The 19,659-nt window shown below is 41.1% G+C and overlaps 1 protein-coding gene across 13 annotated transcripts in view; it reads left to right on the top strand.

Moving 5' to 3' along the window:
* Positions 1 to 19,659, top strand: part of LOC138755303 (receptor-type tyrosine-protein phosphatase delta) — a 1,191,445-nt gene that overhangs the window by 124,640 nt on the left and 1,047,146 nt on the right. For 11 of the 13 annotated variants that reach the window (XM_069921133.1, XM_069921109.1, XM_069921060.1 and 8 more), the window contains exon 2: positions 8,699 to 8,865. In XM_069921133.1, the coding sequence (XP_069777234.1) occupies positions 8,778 to 8,865 (88 nt within the window). In that variant the 5' untranslated portion in view covers positions 8,699 to 8,777. Of the gene's footprint in view, positions 1 to 2,594; positions 2,945 to 8,698; positions 8,866 to 19,659 lie in introns of those variants that run through there. The other 2 variants (XM_069921097.1, XM_069921104.1) reach the window with 2 other exon arrangements.

The raw sequence follows: 19,659 nt of genomic DNA, 5'->3' as shown, positions 1-19,659 counted from the left end.
TGAGCCAAAGATGCGCATCCCTCCTCGATCACGTTCTATTCTCCGCAACTTCCATCAGGCACAAGATTCATGAGCTTGAAAACAAATTCAAGGAGTTTTTATTTTTATGTTGTTATTAGATTCTTAAATGGACTTCTCATTGGTGGAAGGTAATGCCCTTGCACTGTTTTGACTATTTCAGTGGTTTTCAACCTAATCACAGAGCACCAATGGCATAGGGATTACTTAAAGTGGAATGTGAATGGAAAGAAAAAGGTTGAGAATCGCTGGACTCTACATTTCTCCCTACCTCACACTTTTTCTTTGCAACATGATGTGTTGCTCTCTCTGACTTACTGTAACAATACACCCTGCATTTATTTTTTATTAGCTTCAATATTTAAGTGTGAGTTGACTTTCCTGGATAGCACACAAACAAAGCTTTTCCCTGTAGCTCAAGAAATATAACAATAAGCAATTATTTTGAAGTAAAAGGATATTTCATAGTGACATTTTTTTTAGTATCAACTGTGTTTTCATTCAATAATTGTCTTTTAATTTGAAATATCATTCCCCAACCTGGCAAAATACACCAAGCATTTTGAGATTTGTTTCACTTGTTGGAACTCTCACCATTGCTTGAATCAATGCATTCCAAGGGGATCTTGCATGTCTTGATCACTTTTGTCGACAGAAAGTTGAATTAGATTTGTCACAAACAAATCCAGCTCAAGTTCAGTGCTGTTGGTAACTCGGAGAGATGTGCATTAACATTTGCTCCCTGCAGCTTTCTGTCAAATTGCCATGGAGAGTCTTCAAGTGGATGTGATTTGCTGTTCTTTTGCAAAGTCAGCAATGGGAAATTGGAAGATGAGTCAATCTACAGAGCTGTTGCACAGCAGATGTGGTTGACTTTAGGTAAAGCTGATCAAAGTCGGCAGGAGGTTTACTTGCTGTCCTTTCAGGCTTGAGATGGTGTGATCGTCAAGGGATGAAGGCAAGGAAGCTGTATCAATCTTAGAGGTGGTGGGATGGGAGGAAGAATTGTTTAACTGAAAGTAAAGGGTAAAATTTCAAATCGGTTATCGTGGTGAAGTGATTCCGACTGACAAGTGAAACGAAAAAGTAGAAACCGTGAAATTGAAGTTGGATGTTTTGTAAGTAATTAAATTCAGTCATTTATTGTTGTGTATGGGGATGCAGTGGAAAAACTGAATGATTTGTGTGCAATCCAGGCAAGTCATCCTCCGCATAGAACAGGAATAAAATATGGTAGTACAATAAAACAAAAAGTGCAGAGCATCATTTTAAAAATATAAAACAAAAGTCAAATAGTGCAAAGAACTAATGGGAGGTCCATTTAGGAGACTCATAACAGACAGAAAAAACTCTTCTTCATCTGCAGGTCTGTACTTTCAAAATTGTGGATCTTCTGTATGATGGGAGAGGGGAGAAGAGGATGGGATGTATATTTAATGTGTTGGGTGTTGCCTTGAGATAGCATGAGGTGAATTTGGATGTGATGAAGATTAAATGTCATTGTGTTTGAAGCTTGAGCTCCATGGATAGATAAATCCATGTAGTTTTGCTGCATGACAAATTTTTGCCCTATTTTCAGACTCAATTAGATTCTGGGATTTGGGAAAGGTTTTTCTCCAATCATTGTTTTTTTTTGGAAGTGAGGTTTCAGGAAATAGACAGGTAATCACTGTCTTGCTGAATTGTTTTATTCTTTAAAAAAAAATGTTGACCAAAAAAAGATTAAAATTCTGTCGCAACGTGGCCGATGCCTAATCCCAGAGGAACCTACCATCCTCACCCTGCTCTAACATTCAAATATAAACATCATTTCCATGTCATTGTACTGGAAAAAAAACCCAAATGAATTGGGCAACCACAGACTGCAGATGCCGGAATCTGGAGCAAGACACACTTTGCTGGAGGAACTCAGCAGGTTGAGCAGCATCAGTAGGAGGAAAGAAAATAGTCAACATTTAGGAATGGAGCCCCTCATTAAACCAACTCATCCAAATTTGTTAAATGAACTTTGCTCAATATAATTTAGTAGTGTGTTTCTCCTGGAATTTAATTCTTCTAGTGATTGTTGCATGAAGTCTACGTAGAACACGAGGGTTTGATGTTTTGTCAATTCCGTTAAGTTTGATGCATCAGTTGGCTTTGCAAGTAGATGTTGTTGGGATCAGGTCGGACATTTTAAGACCTTTCCACCAATCCTTTTTGAATGCTTTCTGCCTTGCCGAAGTTCCCGCTGTTTTAACCTGAGTGTTCCACAGCTCAAGTCTCTGTATAAACCACAGAGGCAGGCCACCAGCATTGCAAGTAATCATCTGTAGCCCCTAATCCAATTTGTTAAATATTTTATCTGAAGGAACTGCAGACTGGATCCTATCGAGGAGCCAGGGATCCTCATCCAGAGTCAGCTACACCATTGGAACAAGTGCAGTAATTGCAACTGTTATTTCAATGACATGTCACAGCTTGATCATGTAAAGTTAATGATCTTCCATCCTTCTCAAATACTGAATCAGAACATTTTGTACACACCCTCTGTACTCGTGCTGATCTCACAAGCTGCGAATAAACCAGAGGCTCACAGCTACTCTGCAAGGCAAGGGAGTGAGAGGGAAACCAGAAGAAAAGTGTCACAGATTTCTTTGTTCACTAATGAGACAGATTTCCTCATGACTGTTGAAAATAAAAGCTTACAAATTATTTTGCCAAAGAGCAATTTGCTGGAAGAACTGAATGTGTCGAGAAGCACCAGCAGGAGAGGAAGAACAGTTGATGTTTTGGGTCAACATATAATTTAAGAAATAACATCACAGTATTAGAACAAATTTGCGAACCATACATGGAACACAACAGAGAAGTCCTACCGTGGACCTCCACCCCCTAAAATGACAGAATAAGAAGAAGACAAAATGGACTGACCCAGTGTGTAAAAGTAGATGACACAATTTTCTTGTTTATTTTCATTGTGTGATTATGTTGCTTAATGGGTTTAATGTATCATATATGTTGAAAGTTGAGTGGGTGGGGAGGGGGCTGGGAAAGAGGAAGGGAAGAGAGGGGGGGAAAAGGGGAGAAAATGACACTGTGTATATTCAAGAGAGAAAGGTTTATGTGTATTTTGGTCAATATGGTTCATATTGTGAAAAATTTTTTTTTTAAAAAAGAATCCATATCTCTGAAGTGATTCTTTTGTTTCTGTTTCTCTTACTGGGCAATGCTAATGGCAACACTTTGTTTGCTTTTATGGCATGCAAAGGTTGACATAGTGTATAATACATTTTATATTTTATTACATGATATTAAAAGGAACCTTGAAGGACTCAAACTCGAAACGTGTAAAGTTATTTCCTTTTCCCCCCACTGATCTGCTCGGCTTGCTGAATTCCTCGAGCAGAGTGTTTTTTTTTGTTCCAGATTCTAGGATCTTCACTCTTTTGTGTATTCCATAAATACTTTTGCATTTTTTCCTTGCTGTGCGATTGAAGTTCTTTGGGGGGGCAGGGGGAAACAAATAATAGTGTGGATCTTTGGTTGACCGGTGTCGCCTATATGGCAGGGCAGTTAAAGAACAGTGGAAGACTTTCCAAGAGATTTATCACAGAGTTTATCTAACAGAAGTATATTCCAATTTAAAACAAGGACTGTAAAAGTGGGGACAGCCCGCCTTGGATAACAAAGGGAATAAAGGAATGCATCAAACTAAAATTTAATCAAAATGGACACAAACAGTTCCCTTTCTAAAGCAACAAAGAAACACGAAGCAAGTCATTAAAGAAGGGAAGGTGGATTATGATGAAAGATTAGCACAGAATTAAAAAATGGACAGCAAAAGTTATTATTATATAAAGTGGAAAATGGAGGCAAAAGTGTATGTAGGTTCCATGGAGGATGAGAAGGGGGAATTGATATTGGATAATGAGGAAATGGCTTAGATTTTGAGTTATTATTTTGTGTCGGTCTTCACGGTGGAGGATGTGTCTACCATGCTAAAGGCAGAGGTTATAGATGCAATGGAGGTGAGGACCTGGATACAATAACTATCCATAAAGAGGTCATACTGAGCAAACTTGAAGGTCTGAAGATAGGACAATCTCTGGTCCTGATGGAATTCATCTCATGGTCCTGAAAAAAGTTACAATAGAGACTTCGATGATAATTTACTAACATTTTCTGGGTTCTAGGCAGGTGCCAGCAGATTGGATAACACTTTTCAAAAGAGGATGTAGGCAAAATATACAGGTAGCTACAGGCCAGTTTAACATCTGTAGTCGGAAAAATGCTTCAAGCTATCATTAAAGAAGAAATAGTGAAGCATCTGGAACAAATTGAACCATCAGGCAGTCTCAGCATGGATTCGGAAAAGGCGGGTCCTGTTTGGCAAACTTTATTTTTAAAGAAATTTAGACATAGAGCATGGTAACAGGCCATTTTGACCCGAATCTATGCCGCCCTATTTACACCCAATTAACCAATACTCCTGATATATTTCAAATGGTGGGAGAAAACTGGAGCCCCCACGGAAAACTTATGCAGACACAGGGAGAACATGCAGACTCCTTTCAGACAGCATGGGATTTGAACCCTAGTCCTGATCACTGGAGTTCTTTCAGGATGTAACAAATGCATTAGGTGGGGGGAAGGAAGCAGATGGACATTGTTTACATGGATATCTGGAAGGCATTCAATAAGATGCTGCATAAAAGACTTCAAGTCAAGTTTATTGTTATTTGATTGTACAAGTACCATCCGACGAAACATTGTTCTCTAGTCCTTGGTGCAAAACCTGCAGTCACACAATCAGATACAACACTGTGATAGATACAGACCTATCACCAATGTATATGGTTACAGTATCTAGAGTATGTAATGACTGTGCTGACAGCGATTGGCTGAGAGCTTAGCCATGCCTACTGTCTGGGCCTTGAAGGGTTGTGTCCCTAGCCAGGTCCGATCATTCCGGACTGGTCGGCCACCTGTGAAGAGCTCCTGTCTTTTGCTAATAAAAGCCTTGGTTTGGATCAACAAGTCTTTGGTTCTTTCGACGAGCTCTACAAACACATACAGCCATCAATACATCTGCAGGACAAGTATTTTATTTACATAAATAAGTAAATATTGTTTCATGAATATGAATGTCTTGGACGGCTAGTGTGAGTAGTTCCTTTGGTCTTTCAGCATTCTCACGGCCTGTGGGAAGAAACTGTTCCTCAGCCTGATGGTGTTAGCTTTGATACTCCTGTATATCTTCCCTGATGGGGACAGCTGAAAGATTCTATGTGCAGAATGGAAGGGGTCATCAATGATTTTGTCTTCCCTCTTCAGATAATGATCCAAGCAGATCATGTGTGGGGGGAGGGGGTGTGTGGAGAGAAACTCCAGTGATCCTCTCTGGCACTCTTATGGTCCTGTGGATTGACCTCCGTTCCATCTCTATGCAGCAACTGTACCATTCTGTGAATAAGCAGGCCAGGACACTCTTGAGAGAGCTCCTATAGAAAGTTGGCCAGCAGCCTTCCCCCACCCCCCCCCCCCTTCAGTCTTCTCAGGAAGTGCAGTCACTGTTGCTCTTCTTGACAAGCGAGATGTTGAGAGTCCACGATGGGTCAATAGTTAAGTGAACTCTGAGGAACTTGGTGCTTTCCGTTCTCTCTACTACAGAGTTGTTGATGTCTAGTGGAGGGTGGTCATTCCTGGTCCTTCTGAAGTCCGCAATCATCTCCTTCATCTTGTCCTCATTGAGACTCCGGTTGTTACTCTCATGCCATTTCATGAGACTTATCCATAAGATAAGGATGCAAAGAGTTGGGAGTGATGTATTAGCATGGATAGAGCATTGGTTAATCAATAGAAAGCAGAGAGTTGGGATACATGGGTGTTTTTCTAGTTAGCATTCATTGGTGAGCAGTGTGTACACATTAACAACCTGGAAGAGGGAACAGAGTGTGGTGTATCTAAGTTTGCTAATGGCAGTAAATTGTATGGAAAAGCACATTGTACAGAGTATGTGGAAAGTCTGCATAGAAATATTGATAGGTTAAGTGAATGGGTAAGGGTCTGGCAGATGTAATAGAATATTAGTAAATGCGAAGTTATCCACTGGAAATAAGAATAGATTAGAATGTTATTTAAATAGCATGTGGTTCCAGCATGCTACTGTGCAGAAGGACATGGGAGTACTTATATATGAATGGCAAAAGGCTGATTTGCATTTGCACCAGGCGATCAAGAAGCCAAATGGAATGCTGGCCGTCATTGCTTGAGGGATTGAATTTAGGAGCCATGAAATTTTGCTGAACAGGGTACTGGTGAGGACACATCTGGAGTACTGCATGCAGATCTAGTCTTCTTAATTGAGGAAGGATTAAAAGCTGGCTTTGGGAGGCAGTGCAGAGGAGGTTTACCAGGTTGATTTCCAGAGATGAGGGGGTTAACCTAAGAGGAGAGATTGAGCCGTCTGAGACTGTACTCACTGGAATTCAGAACAATGAGAGGGGATGTTATGGAAACATAAAATTATGAAAGATATTGATAAGCTAGACGAAGGGGAGTTCTTTTCACCAGTAGATGAGAATAGAGCTAGAGGACATAGCCTCAAGATTTGGGGTCGTGGATTTAGGAAGGGTGAGGAGGAACTGCTTTTTTCAGAGTATGGTGAATATTTGGAATTCTCTGCCTATTGATGGGGTGAATATTTTCACTGCATTTTCTCCCTCAGTAAATATATTTAAGCCAAGGTTGGATAGATTTTTACATAGTAGGGGAAAGAAGCACAGTGGGGTAAAGGCATCTCGGTGGAAATGAACCTATCATCAGATCAGCCATGATCTTAATGAATGGCAGAGAAAGCTCAATGGGTCAGATAGGCTTTTTCTGGTCCTTTTTCTTATATTCTGTACCATTTTCAAAGCTTCCACATCCTTCCCATGACGGGGTGACCAGTTTCATACAATGCACTCAGTGCAGTCTGAACAAAGTTTTAGACAAAGCTACTCAGTTTCACTGGGTTGTTGCCTGGACTTGAGGGAAGCAGTTATAAAGAGAGCGTGGACAGGCTGCATTTATTCGGAGGGCTGACCTGTTGGAGAGTTACAAAATTATACGGTCATAGAGAGGATGAATGGTCAGAATCTCTTGCCCAGGGTCTGGAAATCATAAGGGTGCAGGTTTAAGGGGAGAGAGCAAGGAGATCTTAAGGGAAAGTTTCACACACAAGAGATGACGAATATCGAGAACAAGCTGCCAGAAGAGATGGTGGAGTCACGTACAATTATAGTACAATGTTTGGACAGGTATTTGGAAAGGAAAGGAGTAGAGGACGACAAGCAAATGGAACTAGCATGGAGGAACATTATGGTCAGTAAGGTCAAGGTGGGTCAAAAGGGTTTATTTCTGTGCTAAGGCTTTCTCTGATTCTCAGAGAAGCCACCAGTGTGAAATAATTCCCTCTCATTTTTGAGCCTATTTCATTCTGATTTACTCCAAACATTTTTTCTCTGTCAATCTACCATTTTCTCACTTAATATCATTTATCTGTTTTATTAGTCCATAATATTGAAATGAAACTACCTTCCTTCACTCAAGGTGGAAGTGGTGTACTCCATGGTCACTGTTATTTGTTTGAAATATGCTGTGGTCACATATTCCTTTTTAAAAAAAATTCTGATTGCAAAAGTATATGTTTCAGCTCAGAAACTTGCATAAAAGGTTCCTTTTGCATCCATACCTGTTAAAATAAACTTGCTGTCAGCATAAAAGTGATCTGATCAGAGATAATTGTGTAATAATTCACTTGAAAACATTTTATTACTATTCTACTTCAGCGAGGTGATAGGTCAGTGATAACAGGCTGGCAAGTAGGCTATGATATAGTGTCTCTGTTGTGAGCACAGTGTCAGCTGCAGTCCCTGCCTCACTTTTATCCTGTTATTAAAGCAAAACGCTATAATGCTGCTGAATTGTTGGAATAACATCTTGAAAATTGAACATGAAAAATGTATTTGTGTATTGGAGGTGACAGGTTGTTGTAAAGCACAATCAACATTAATTCTGGGATGTGATACGTCAATAACAGGAGCAATGCTTTGCTTTCCCTGTGGGGGGAAGCTGGCACTATTTCAGGACCCCCATCTATGTCCACTGAACACTGCCTCAACAGTCTCCTCCCTCTGGCATGCGCTCTCCATGTTACCTAAATAGCAGCAGAAATGTGAATGTGAAGGAGCATCAGGGGATTGTTCTTCAAGGTGTGGACCGAGAGTGACAAAACTGGACCTTAGCTGTCACTCACTGCTCCGGTGTCATGGTGGGAGAAGGTGTAGAATATACGTGCCCACGCCTTGTGCGATGGGTTCTTACGTAATTCATCTGTTCAGACCAGAGGATCTGCAGCAAGATGAAAACAGAAACTGGCTCAGGATGTGGAATCCAAAGAGGTGATTAAGACTTTGCTTCCTTATTGCTCGTCTTCAAGATGCCTGTTTGTAAGCTGGAAGGATTCCTGCAGTGGAATGGTGCTTTACCTGGTACAATGTCCTTCTAATTCGTCCTCTGGGCATGTTAGGCAATCTGGCTGTTTTACTTGGATGAATGATCAAATTTAAATAAGTTAATTACCCTTTTAGATGTGAAGGGGGTTTTGCAAGGAGGGTCTGACTTTTGTTTCTCTTTATTTTTGTCTGTTTTTCAGGTTCTGAACACACATCAATAGTTTCAGGGCCTGCACTCATTTGCAGCAGCTTGTCAAACAGTGAGGACGAGGCTAGAAAATGCTGCTGGTGCCAAGTTGTCGGATAATGCATAAAATCAGGCCACTGGTTCTGTTCCTGTGCTTCTTACGACACGCTGATGCTGAGGGTAAGTCCAGGTTTGCCATTAAATTTGCCCGTTTTACAGGATCTCTACCTGCTCTGGTCCCTGGACGTGCTCCTCTTGAACTTATTATCCCATGGTGATAGCAGAAGGTAGATGTGGGGACACAAACCTATCTTTGGATCCCTGTCATTTTTTTCTCCTTGCACAGTGGAAGTGGAAGCTGCATCAGCCATCCTCCTACAGCAGGCAGTTCCGTTGTTTCTCATCATAAGCTTGTACATTTTCAACTTCCACTCTCTGCATGAAGCTGCCCGGAAACTCTATGTTGCTTGAAAGGGGTTCAGATTTCTACCTGACCGTGGCTCCTTTCTTAAATGATAGGTGTAATGCAATGGCACAAAGATTTGATTGCACAGTGCTATTTCTTTCAGTGGCACACGATTGGAAACGGGAAATGTGATGTTGATGATTTTCTGCCTATTCCGATCCTTCCGGAAATCAGTTGCCACCTCATGTCACTTCTACATCAAGCATTGACTGGCATTGTTCGCTGTGCAACTCTTGCCGTTGTGCATATTTACATGACATCGTTCAGCCCATTGGGTTCCACGAGAGTTCCCAACAGGGCAATCCCATAATTTCCGAATCATTCCTAGGACTCTGTAACTTGCTCTCTCTCACATGTGCTCATCAACGGTCCTTTGATTCTGTTGTTAATTACCAGAGCTAATGATCATTTACTTCACAAAGACAGAATTTGAGGTCTGGATCAAACGTTCCTTGAAGTAAACTGACTATGCATATAAAACAATGAGGAACATGGCTAAAATGAGTGCTCACAGTCTCATTCCCAGGGTGGACTACTGGAGAATCAGAGGTCATAGGTTGAAGGTGAGAGGGGAAAGATTTAAGAGGGATCTGTGCTGCAAAATTTTCCCTCCGTATTTGGAATTGACTGTCAGAGGAAGCTATCAAAGAGGGAGGAATTACTTTCAACAGCCATTTGGACAGATGAAAGGATTGGAAGGGTAATGAAGGATATGGGCCAGAATTCCAAATTGGTCAGCATGGATGAATTGGGCTGAAGACTCTGTTCCAAGCCTAATGACTCTATGACCGCTCTGGATGTTGCTGGTAGGATCAGCCTATACTGAGCTCTCCAGGAAAGACAAAGTTACATTGCCAAATACTGGGCTGGAATTGCACTGAGATGCATACAGTTACTTACCTCTCCAATCTTTTGAACATCTACCAGTGGTACCAAATCGAGCTCTGCCCCAACTATCCTTCCCCACAGCTCACTCTGGGGGATTAACTCTCAATCCCTGCACTTCCAAGGTACCCTATCACTGACTGCACTCCCATCAAGCCCCCCTCTTGGCTGTAGACAAAGAAGGAGCCAACCTCCAAATTCTCCCACAAGGTTACAAATGCTGGTTAGGCCACACTTGGAGGATTATGTGCAATTCTGCTTCCCCAAAAACAGGAGGGTGTGGATGTGCTGGAGAAAGTGCAGAAGGCATTCACAAGGTTTTAGCTTAGATTGAAGAGCATGTGCGGAGAGAATGGACAAGCTGGGGTTGTTTTCACTGGAAAGAAGGCAGCTGAGGTATGACCTGATGTTAGTACATGCAATAATAAGAGAAACTTAATCAGAATTTATTACCTGAAAATGTGCCACAAAATTCTTGTTTTGTGGCAGCAATACAGGAGCAAAATTGCAATAAATTACATTTAAAAAAAAAAAGTAAATTAGTGCAAGAGAAGAGGAAAGTGAGGTTGTGTGTGGTATATTTTCCATTCAGAAATGTTATGGCAGAGAAGAAGCTGTTTTTGTACCTTTGAGTGTCCGTCTTCAGACTCCTGTATCTCCTTCCTGATGATAGCAGTGAGAAGAGGACATGGCCTGGGTGGTGAGGGTCCTTGAGGAGAGAAGCTGCTTTCTTCAGACACTGCTTCTTGTAGATGCCATTAATGGAGTTAAGATTGATGCCCATGATGGCGCTGGTGGTGTTCACACTCTGTCGTCTTTTCCTCTCTTGTGCATTGGCTCCTCCATATCAGAGAGTGATGCAACCAGTCAGAATGCTCTCCACAGTGCACTTGCAAGAGTCTTCAGTGGCATACCAAAGCTCCTCAAACTCCTCATGAAGTTTAGCCACTGGCAAGCCGCCTTAGCGATTGCATCGACGTGGAGGCCTCAGGATGGATTTTGTTCAGAGATGTTGACACCCAGGAATTTGAAATTCCTAACCCTTTCCACTGCTTACCTCTTAATGAGGACTGGTTTTCATTAGTTCAATGGTATCACAACAACTTTGAATGCAAAGTTGCTGTGATACCACTCAACCAGATGATCTAAATAACTTCCTCCTGTGCACTTCCTCATTGCCATCTGTGATTCTGCCAATGACCATGGTGTCATCGGAAAATTTATGAATGTCATTTGAGTTGTGCTTAGCCACACAGTCATGGGTGTCGAGCAAGTAGCGCAGATAGTTAAGCATCCATCCTTGAGGTGCATCTGTGTTGATTGTCAGTGAGGAGGAGATGTTGATTTTGATGTGTACTGACTGTGATCTTCAGAGGAGAAAGTCAAGGATCCAATTGCAGAGAGCCGGAGAGACAAGATTACGAGAAACATTTTCCCCATGGTGGGAATGTAAATAAACTTGAGGTCAGAGGTTTAGGTGAGGGGAAAGGGAGAGGGAATTTCATGGGATTTTTGACCCAGGCCATGGTTGATGCTGCCAGAAGAAGTGGTGGTTGAGTTTTTCAAAGGCAGGCACTTGAATAGGCAAGAAACTAATGGATAATATGGAAACATCTGATTAGTGTTAACGTAGTCAGCATGAAAGAGAAGGGCTGAAGGGCCTGTTTCTGTGTTGTCTAACTGTAATGCAAACTCTCAGACCTCTAATCACTAGATACCCCCTTGCCCTTCCTCAATGGCAGCTCCAACGGACCCTGCAGTGTCGCACTTTAAATTCAATTTAAGCAAGAAAGTCTGTGGATGCTGAGATTGAGTTATTAATACACAAAAGTGCTGGAGAAATTCAACAGGTCTTGCAGTATTCTTCATGGCAAAAAATACATAACCAATGCTTTGGATCTGAGCCCTTCATCAAAGGTATGACCAAAAAGCAGGCAGGCTCCTGAATGTAATGATGAGGTAGGGGCAGGTGGAGGAGCCGAAGCCAAAAGGAAGAGGTGGGAGGGCAGAAGAGAAAAAAAGCTAGAAAGTTATTTGGGTAGGGATAGCCCTCTGAATAGAGCAGGAAGAAGGTGGGGAGAAAGGAAAATAGGGAAAGAGAGAGACAGACAGATAGACAGGAGAGGGGCATTTTAAAACCAGACAAGTCGATGTTGATGCCATCTGGTTGTAGATTGCCCAGATGGAATATTAGGTAATCAAGAATGCTGTGTGACCTGCTGAGTTTGTCCTGAACTTTCATGTACTGCTCTGATCCCCATTTGAACCTCTGAGCTCAGGCACTCCCCATCCCTCACCACCCCCCCCCCACTACCTCCAGCTCCTAACCCACCATCGGACTCTTTAACAACAAACTCATTCAGGGCTCTTTTGCACTTTATTTATGTTTTTTTTTCTCGATTATACAGTCAGTATGTTTACCTTTCTTTATTTGTTTACTTGTGTACAATTTTTTTTTGCACTGCCAATAAGTGATAGTTTTGCCTTGCCCGCAAGATAAAGAATCTAAGGGTTGTCTATAATCTCTGACAATAAATCTGAAATACCTCTGCAGGAAATCATGCCACAGCTGTTCAGCAGCACTCCTGTGCAGTGGTCAGCTCCCAACCAAAATGATCACTTCAATTCTGCACATCTTGAACAACGCATGCTCATTCTGAGGCTGGTATATTTTGAAACACTCCATGGATCTGGTTATTTGCATCTGTGCAGGAGAGTGTTTTGCAAAGTGTACCTTTCTTCTCAAAGGCCTGTTCTTGCGTGGGCATATCTTGTAGGATGCACACCAGGTTGGAAGTTAGATGAGATGATTTGTCATTCCATTTTGAACTGTGGTCAGGTATCTCATCTGCTGAGGGTTTGCTGTGCTTTTAGCTTTTTTACTTGCATGTGGGTTAATTTTCAATTTAAACGTGTTAAAAAAAAATAGAATAACAGAGATCTTTAGCTATAATGACATTGAAGCAATAAGACTTCTTTCTCTCCATTCCCTCCCATTGATACTGTGACTAATGTGAGAAACATATAATTAATGTTGTGGCTGTGTTGCATGATGGTCCTCGTGTTAGCTGCTGAGTATAAAGCATCTTCTCACAGCAAAATTGCTGTCTTCTCTTAGACCATTCTAAAATGAGTTGAGTTTGAAAAGTCCTTTGTCAAATACAATGTAATATAAAAGATGAACATGTGTTCACTGTTAGTTAGAATTGGGTTAGCAAATTGAAGCTTTCTCTGCAGGAGGTCACAGTGCATTTTCTCTCTGTGTTTACCTGGTCTATTGAGCATTTCCATCGTCTCTGCTCATTCTCCTGACAATAGGTCTGTGCCCATTTAAATTTTAAATAAAAATAATCCTGAAACTGCCTTGCCACAATTTTATCTCAAATAAAGGTGTTTACATTTTACTGAAAATAATTTTCATGAGGAAAATAAAACCCTTCACATGAGGTTTAATTTGTTGATGCAAAGCTGTTGAATTGACATTTGAGTCGTAGAATTGAATACTATGAAAATGCCAACCAGCATTAATAACATTGCCCAGCACTTGGTCCACAACATCCATTGGCTCAGTGATTCAAGTGCTTGTCTGCAAGCTTACCTACTTCTGCCCATTCTCTCTGGCACTGCTGGTACAGTATTTGCCTCACTGGTTGAAGAAGGTCCCTTCCAATCTCTTTCTCTTGACCCAAAATGTGTCCTCTGTTTTATCTGCCTTTGATACTGGGATATGTTTCCTACAGTCTACCCTATTTTCATCCCTCATTATTATTTAAAATTTAATAATCTCTAGTTTTAAATCTCCCCTTTCAGGGAGCAAATCCAACTGAAATTTAAAATGTTTAAATATAGACATACAGCACAGTCACAGGCCCGTTTGGCCCAGAGTCCTGTGCCTCCCAATTACACCGAATTGACCTACAACCTGGTACATTTTAAATGGTGGGAGGAAACCGGAGCACCCAGAAGAAACCCACAAAGACAAACTCCTTATACACAGCTCCAAATGTGAACTTGGGTCATTAGTGCTATAACAGCAATGCGCTAATTGTTTTACTAACCATGCTGTCCTTCAGTCTCTTCCAATACATGAATGGTTCCATCCCAGGCAAAATTGTGACAAGTCTTCTCCAGTGCTTTTACATCCTTCCTCCAGTGTGGTGGCCAGAACTGCATGCAGTCCTCCAGCTAAAGTCTGACCAAGGTCCGATAAAGCTTAAACTTCCAACCTCTCTATTCATTACCCTGACCAATGAAAGCCAGATTCCCATTTGCCATTTTAACATTGTTATCCAATACTGCCTTCAAGGGTATATGGACATGATTTTCAAGGTTCCTCTGTTCTGCTATATTCCTGATGACCCACTGTTCTTGTGCCTTCATCACAATACAGTGTAGTTCTCCCAAAATGCATTTTTTTATATTCCTGATGAAGGGTTTTGGCCTGAAACATTGACTATCCATTGCCTTCCATGTATGTTGCCTGACCCACTGAGTTCCTCCAGCATTTTGCATGTCACTCCAATTTTCCAGCATTTGCAGTCTCTCTTGTTTACCTCACCACATTTGTCTGGATTAAACAATCTGCTATCTAGATTAAACGCTATCAGTCGAAACAAAAAACACATGCTGTATTTTTTTTAGCAGTTTAAATTAAGACAATTCACAAAACAGTTCTTCTCCCTGTTCAACTCCCAATGGGCTCTACTCAGGAACTGAATCCATATTATTAAATCATTTAATTAAGTGTTGGAATCTCTCATTATCACGTGTTACATTGCAAAACATTGTCATTTAAGTCATGCCTTCAGTGTTGTAATATCGTCTGAGAGCAGCTCCTACGGGGCGTAGACATGTTGAATTCGACACTGAGCCAATGAGGAGGTACTTTGTAAGAGCAGCTTGGTCATGAGGGGATACAAGGGTAGCTTGTTGGGGAATATCTTACAAAGAGCTATGCGGTGAAAAGGATCAGTGATGAGATTCCATCGCCTGAAGGACAGGTGGCCACTTGTGAAGGAACGTTTGGTGACTGGGATCCGGAATGTGTATCTTTTACAGGATGAGAGGAAATGATAGGATTTGGGAGAGGGCACATGAAAGGAAGGAGCCTTATAAAACCAAGACTTCCTTGATGAGAAGCAAATAAGGTTTTACTTTAATCACAAAAATACTTAGCCCTCTGTGATAGTACGATTATTATTCAGTGTCGAATTCAACATGTCTACGCCCCGTAGAATCTATCACCAACGTGTATATGTACACATTGTAGTGTTGGATGACTGTGATTGGCTGAGAGCTAGCCACGCCTACTGGCAGGTCTTAAAGGGTTGCTCCTTGACAGACCAGGTCATTCTGGACTGGTCGACCTCCTTGTGATATGCTCCATCTTCTAGTTAATAAAAGCCTTGGTTTGGATCAACAAGCCTTTGATTCTTTCGACGCGCTCTACACCCTCTTAAATAATAACTATTATTTAATAACAAATGAAGAAAATGGTCAGAAAATGAAATGAAACAATTGAAATGGCAAATAAAGACCAATGACCCACAACATTGTTTAGTTCTAAAGCTGGGAACTCAGGAGTGGAACCTGAACTTCCTCTTTTGGCAATAAAAAATCTAAGAGAACAGCTTTCTTCAAAATTAATGATAAGTGATTAAAAAAAAAATTAAAAATTGTTTTGAAATGTGTGATATATGGGAATGTGTTGCTACTGTGTAGAAATCAAAAATTCACTCGGTCTGAAGGTTCTGAACCACTGTCTTCGGCTCTACTATTTCAGGTTGCTCAGTGAACCTTTATCACAATTACATTTGTAAAAATATCTAGTACTTTCTAAAATCTCTGCATTTTTTCTTAAACCTGTTATGTCGTGCCATTTTGAATATGAAAGAGCAGAAAAAAATCATAACTGCAGATTAACAAATCAGTTTACAAAAGAGCATAATTGAAAATATATTGCATTGCAGCACAGTCCAAAGCCTTCAACCCACGATGTTGTGCCGATCTTTATATACCTAACAAGAAAAAATTAAACCTTCCCTACCTCTTAACCCTCTATATTTCTTTCATCCATGTGCCTAGGAGTCTCTTAAATGCCCCTATTGTTCCAGGCTCAACCACCACCCCTGGCAATGCATTCTAGGCAACCACAACTTTATATATGAAAAAACACCGATCACTACTAACTAGCCAGCAGACCTCTGAGGATTTTAACATTGTTATATCATAATTTCTCTGTGTTTTACTGTACGCACTGGCGATGGGATTTTTCTGTTTATTTTTCTTTGTTTTTTCCTGTTTAATTGGCCATACAGAGGGGAGGGCATGCAGGGATGGGTTTTCTTGATGTTTTGTATTTTGTATGGTTGTTGATTGTTAGATATATTTAAATTGATAAATAAAATATTACAAAAAAATACACCTATCCCTGATGTCACCCCTGAACTTTCCTCCTTTCACTTTGTACAAATATCCTCCAGTGTTTGCTAGTCCTGCCCTAGGAATAAAGGACTGGTGGTCTACCTTATCTAAACCTCTCATAATCTTGTAGACCTCTATTAAGTCACCTCTCATCCTTTGCTCGATAAAGAAAACCCAAGCTCTGCTAACCTTGCCTCAAAGGCACAATTTCCAATCCAGGCCACACCTTGGTAAATCTCCTCTGCACCCTCTCCAAAGCTTCCACTTCCTTGTAACAAGGCGATCAGAAGTGAACACCTATTCTAAAAGTGGTCTCCTCAGAGATTTATAGAGGTGCAACATTATCTCAGAACTCTTGAACTTAAGCCCTCAACTAAGGAAGCTCAGTATCTTAACTATTCTATTAACCTGTGTGGCAATCTTGACTGATCAATGGATTTGGACCCTAAGGTTCTGCCACACTGTTAAGTGTCCTACCATTAAACATGAACTCTGTCTTAAGTTTGACCTTTAAAATATTTAAAAATTAAAATTTATTATTGATTTATAAATGTGGAATTTAGTGCAGGAAAGAGCTAAATATTTCAGTTTTATGTTGCACGCAAAACAAATCAGCTTGTTGAAAGTTTTGAGAGGACCATTGCATCCTGGAGTGGGCTTTCTTGATTGATGTTTATATATTACATTGAGAGGCAAACACATTGTTGAGATGTGCCAAAAGAGACAAAATCATGAAGAAGAGTGTGGACTTGCATGAGACAAGGATGGTTCATGAGTTTGGATTAGACTCGAGGTTGACTTTAGTGTTCTGTGCACATGTGTGGATCTATTTCAGTTTTGGAATAAGTACAGGAATAAGCATCCTCTGTCTGGCTGGCTGCCGCTAACCATCTGTCATGCACAAACCTTTGCAAAAGTAAAGCATCACACGTGAGTATGGATGTCACATCAGTCTTTGAGTTCAGAGTTGAGTCTATTGTCACGTGTGCTGCGACACCATGAAGAGCTTAGTTTTGCATGCTATCAGGCATTGCAGAAAGTTGCCACTCTCCAGCATCACTTGGGATTAAAAGTTTACCGATGGCCATGTAGTGAAAGCAAAGTAACGATGATGAATCTTAACAATGGTCAAACCGGGTTTCAAACATTTGAACAGTCAGATTCATTCCCAATGACCATTCCAAGAGCTGAAAGGCCACCATCGAACTGCACAAATGTTCACTCTGGGCTCCTCATCATAGTCCCCATGACTGCAGTCACTGTCCTGGCTCCAAGTAACTACTGCAGCAGCTATTGTGCTCTCCATGGTTGTACTGGCCTCTGTCACCTCTTGTTCTCCTGGTAATGGCTTCCTCACCTGCAGATGCTGTAACTTCTGCTGTGATTGTGGTGTTATGTTAGTTTGAATCCTTTACCACCACTTGAAAACTTGGCAGGCTTCAGAACAGCTAACAGTGACTTGGGCCCATTCGTGGCACAAATTCCGCTGCCACCATTGCTACCATGAAGCTGGAACCAAACCTGAGCCTCACTCCCTCAATGCAGTCTGCCCCGTGAGATCTTCAACAGAAGGTGCATCATTAAACCCTAATTGGCATCTCATGGAATCATTGATTGGATTGACATTGGGCATCCATATGTGGCCCTTTCAGGTGGCATGCAGGAAAGCGAGGGCTGACAGGAGACATGGGAATGAGACTTGGCAGCATTGAGCATCCAAAACTATGGTGGAGCTGACGAATGTTCAGTGTCAGTATTAATTCATGGAGATTGTTGATATCGGGGAGATGGTGACGCAGAGAATTAGTGCATCCTTGGTCAAGTAATGGGCTGAACAAAATGAGCAGAATGGCAGAATAACCAGGAATGCCAAAGACTCCAGAAGGAAGCAAACAGAGCCATGTCCATCACAGGCTCTAGCCTCCAATCCATTGCAGAAATCTGTGCGAGGTGCTGCCTCCAGAAGGCAGTCAATGTCATCAAGGATCCCCATCGTCCTGGTCACAACCTCTTTTCACTGCTACCTATGTGCAGAAGGTAGAGAAGCCCAAAGTCGATCACCTCCAGGTTCAAGAACGGATTTTTTTTTAACAGTTACCATTCTCTTGAATCTCCCCACACTACCTTAAACTGAACTCTAAACTACTCCAGGACCACCAAAAAAATCTGTTTGCTGTATTGAAACATGATTTAAAAAAAAACTATCTGCAATTGTGAATATTTATCCATCTTTTATATGTATTATCTCTTTTTTTTAACTCTTTCATGGTAATATTGATTTATGCTATGTTGGTGAATCTTGGGTACCTGTAAGCTACAGGTACATAAATTGCACCAACTTCCCTCTATCACAGCAGGTAAGAATTTTGCTGCATCTGTACATTGTCAATAAGCTCTTCCATCAAATGTAGGATTGGAATATGCATCCATTGTCTTGGACAATGTATCTGCACTTACTCAATTTGTTCTGGCAAGGTATCTTTGGCTATTGGCCACCATAGCCATCTGCTTGTCATGTCTGCTGGCTGCTGTAATTAGAGGACATCCATCCAGTACCTCTCCACCAAGCTTGCAGTGTCAACAAACATTGGACTTTGCCTTGTAAAGTGTCATGCCAAACTTTGTGCTCCAGGCAGCTTCATTTGTGGTGAATCCAAAGTCTTGTTATCAATTTCCTACTGAAGCCCCAGCTAATGAACAGCACTCTTAGCTCCAAGAATGATTGTTTTTGGTTGTCCATGCCAACTTCAGTGTGAAGCCAACAATACAGTGACATGTGGATGCCACCCATACAAAGCCAACCTCGTTGTACAATGAGGAGCCAACCTGCATGTTTCAGCTTATTGAATTTAGCCCTCTGAGAACCTCTTTATTGAGTCTCACCATCACTGTATTGCACATTCTGTTGCATCAAAACCTGTTGCATCACAACTTCATGGTTCCAGTAAACTGTTCCAGCAACTTGAAGAACTACAGCAGAGTATTGATGTTCCTTTGATATTTATTCTATTAATAATGAACTTCATATCTGTCTAACACAGTACATTGGCAGAAAAAAAACAGAAAATGCTGGAATAGCTCAGTAGGTTAGGCAGCATCTCCAGGAAGAGAAGCAGTGAACATATCTTGTTGAAACCCCTTTGTCAGAACTGGCAATTGACAATTCAAGTCCAATGTATCTTTGCTTCCTGTGTCTTATT

Source organism: Narcine bancroftii, chromosome 1, assembly GCF_036971445.1.
Source record: "Narcine bancroftii isolate sNarBan1 chromosome 1, sNarBan1.hap1, whole genome shotgun sequence".
Taxonomy (NCBI): Eukaryota; Metazoa; Chordata; class Chondrichthyes; order Torpediniformes; family Narcinidae; genus Narcine; species Narcine bancroftii.
Note: the sequence above shows the minus strand (reverse complement) of the source record. Positions and strands in the feature narration are given on the sequence as shown.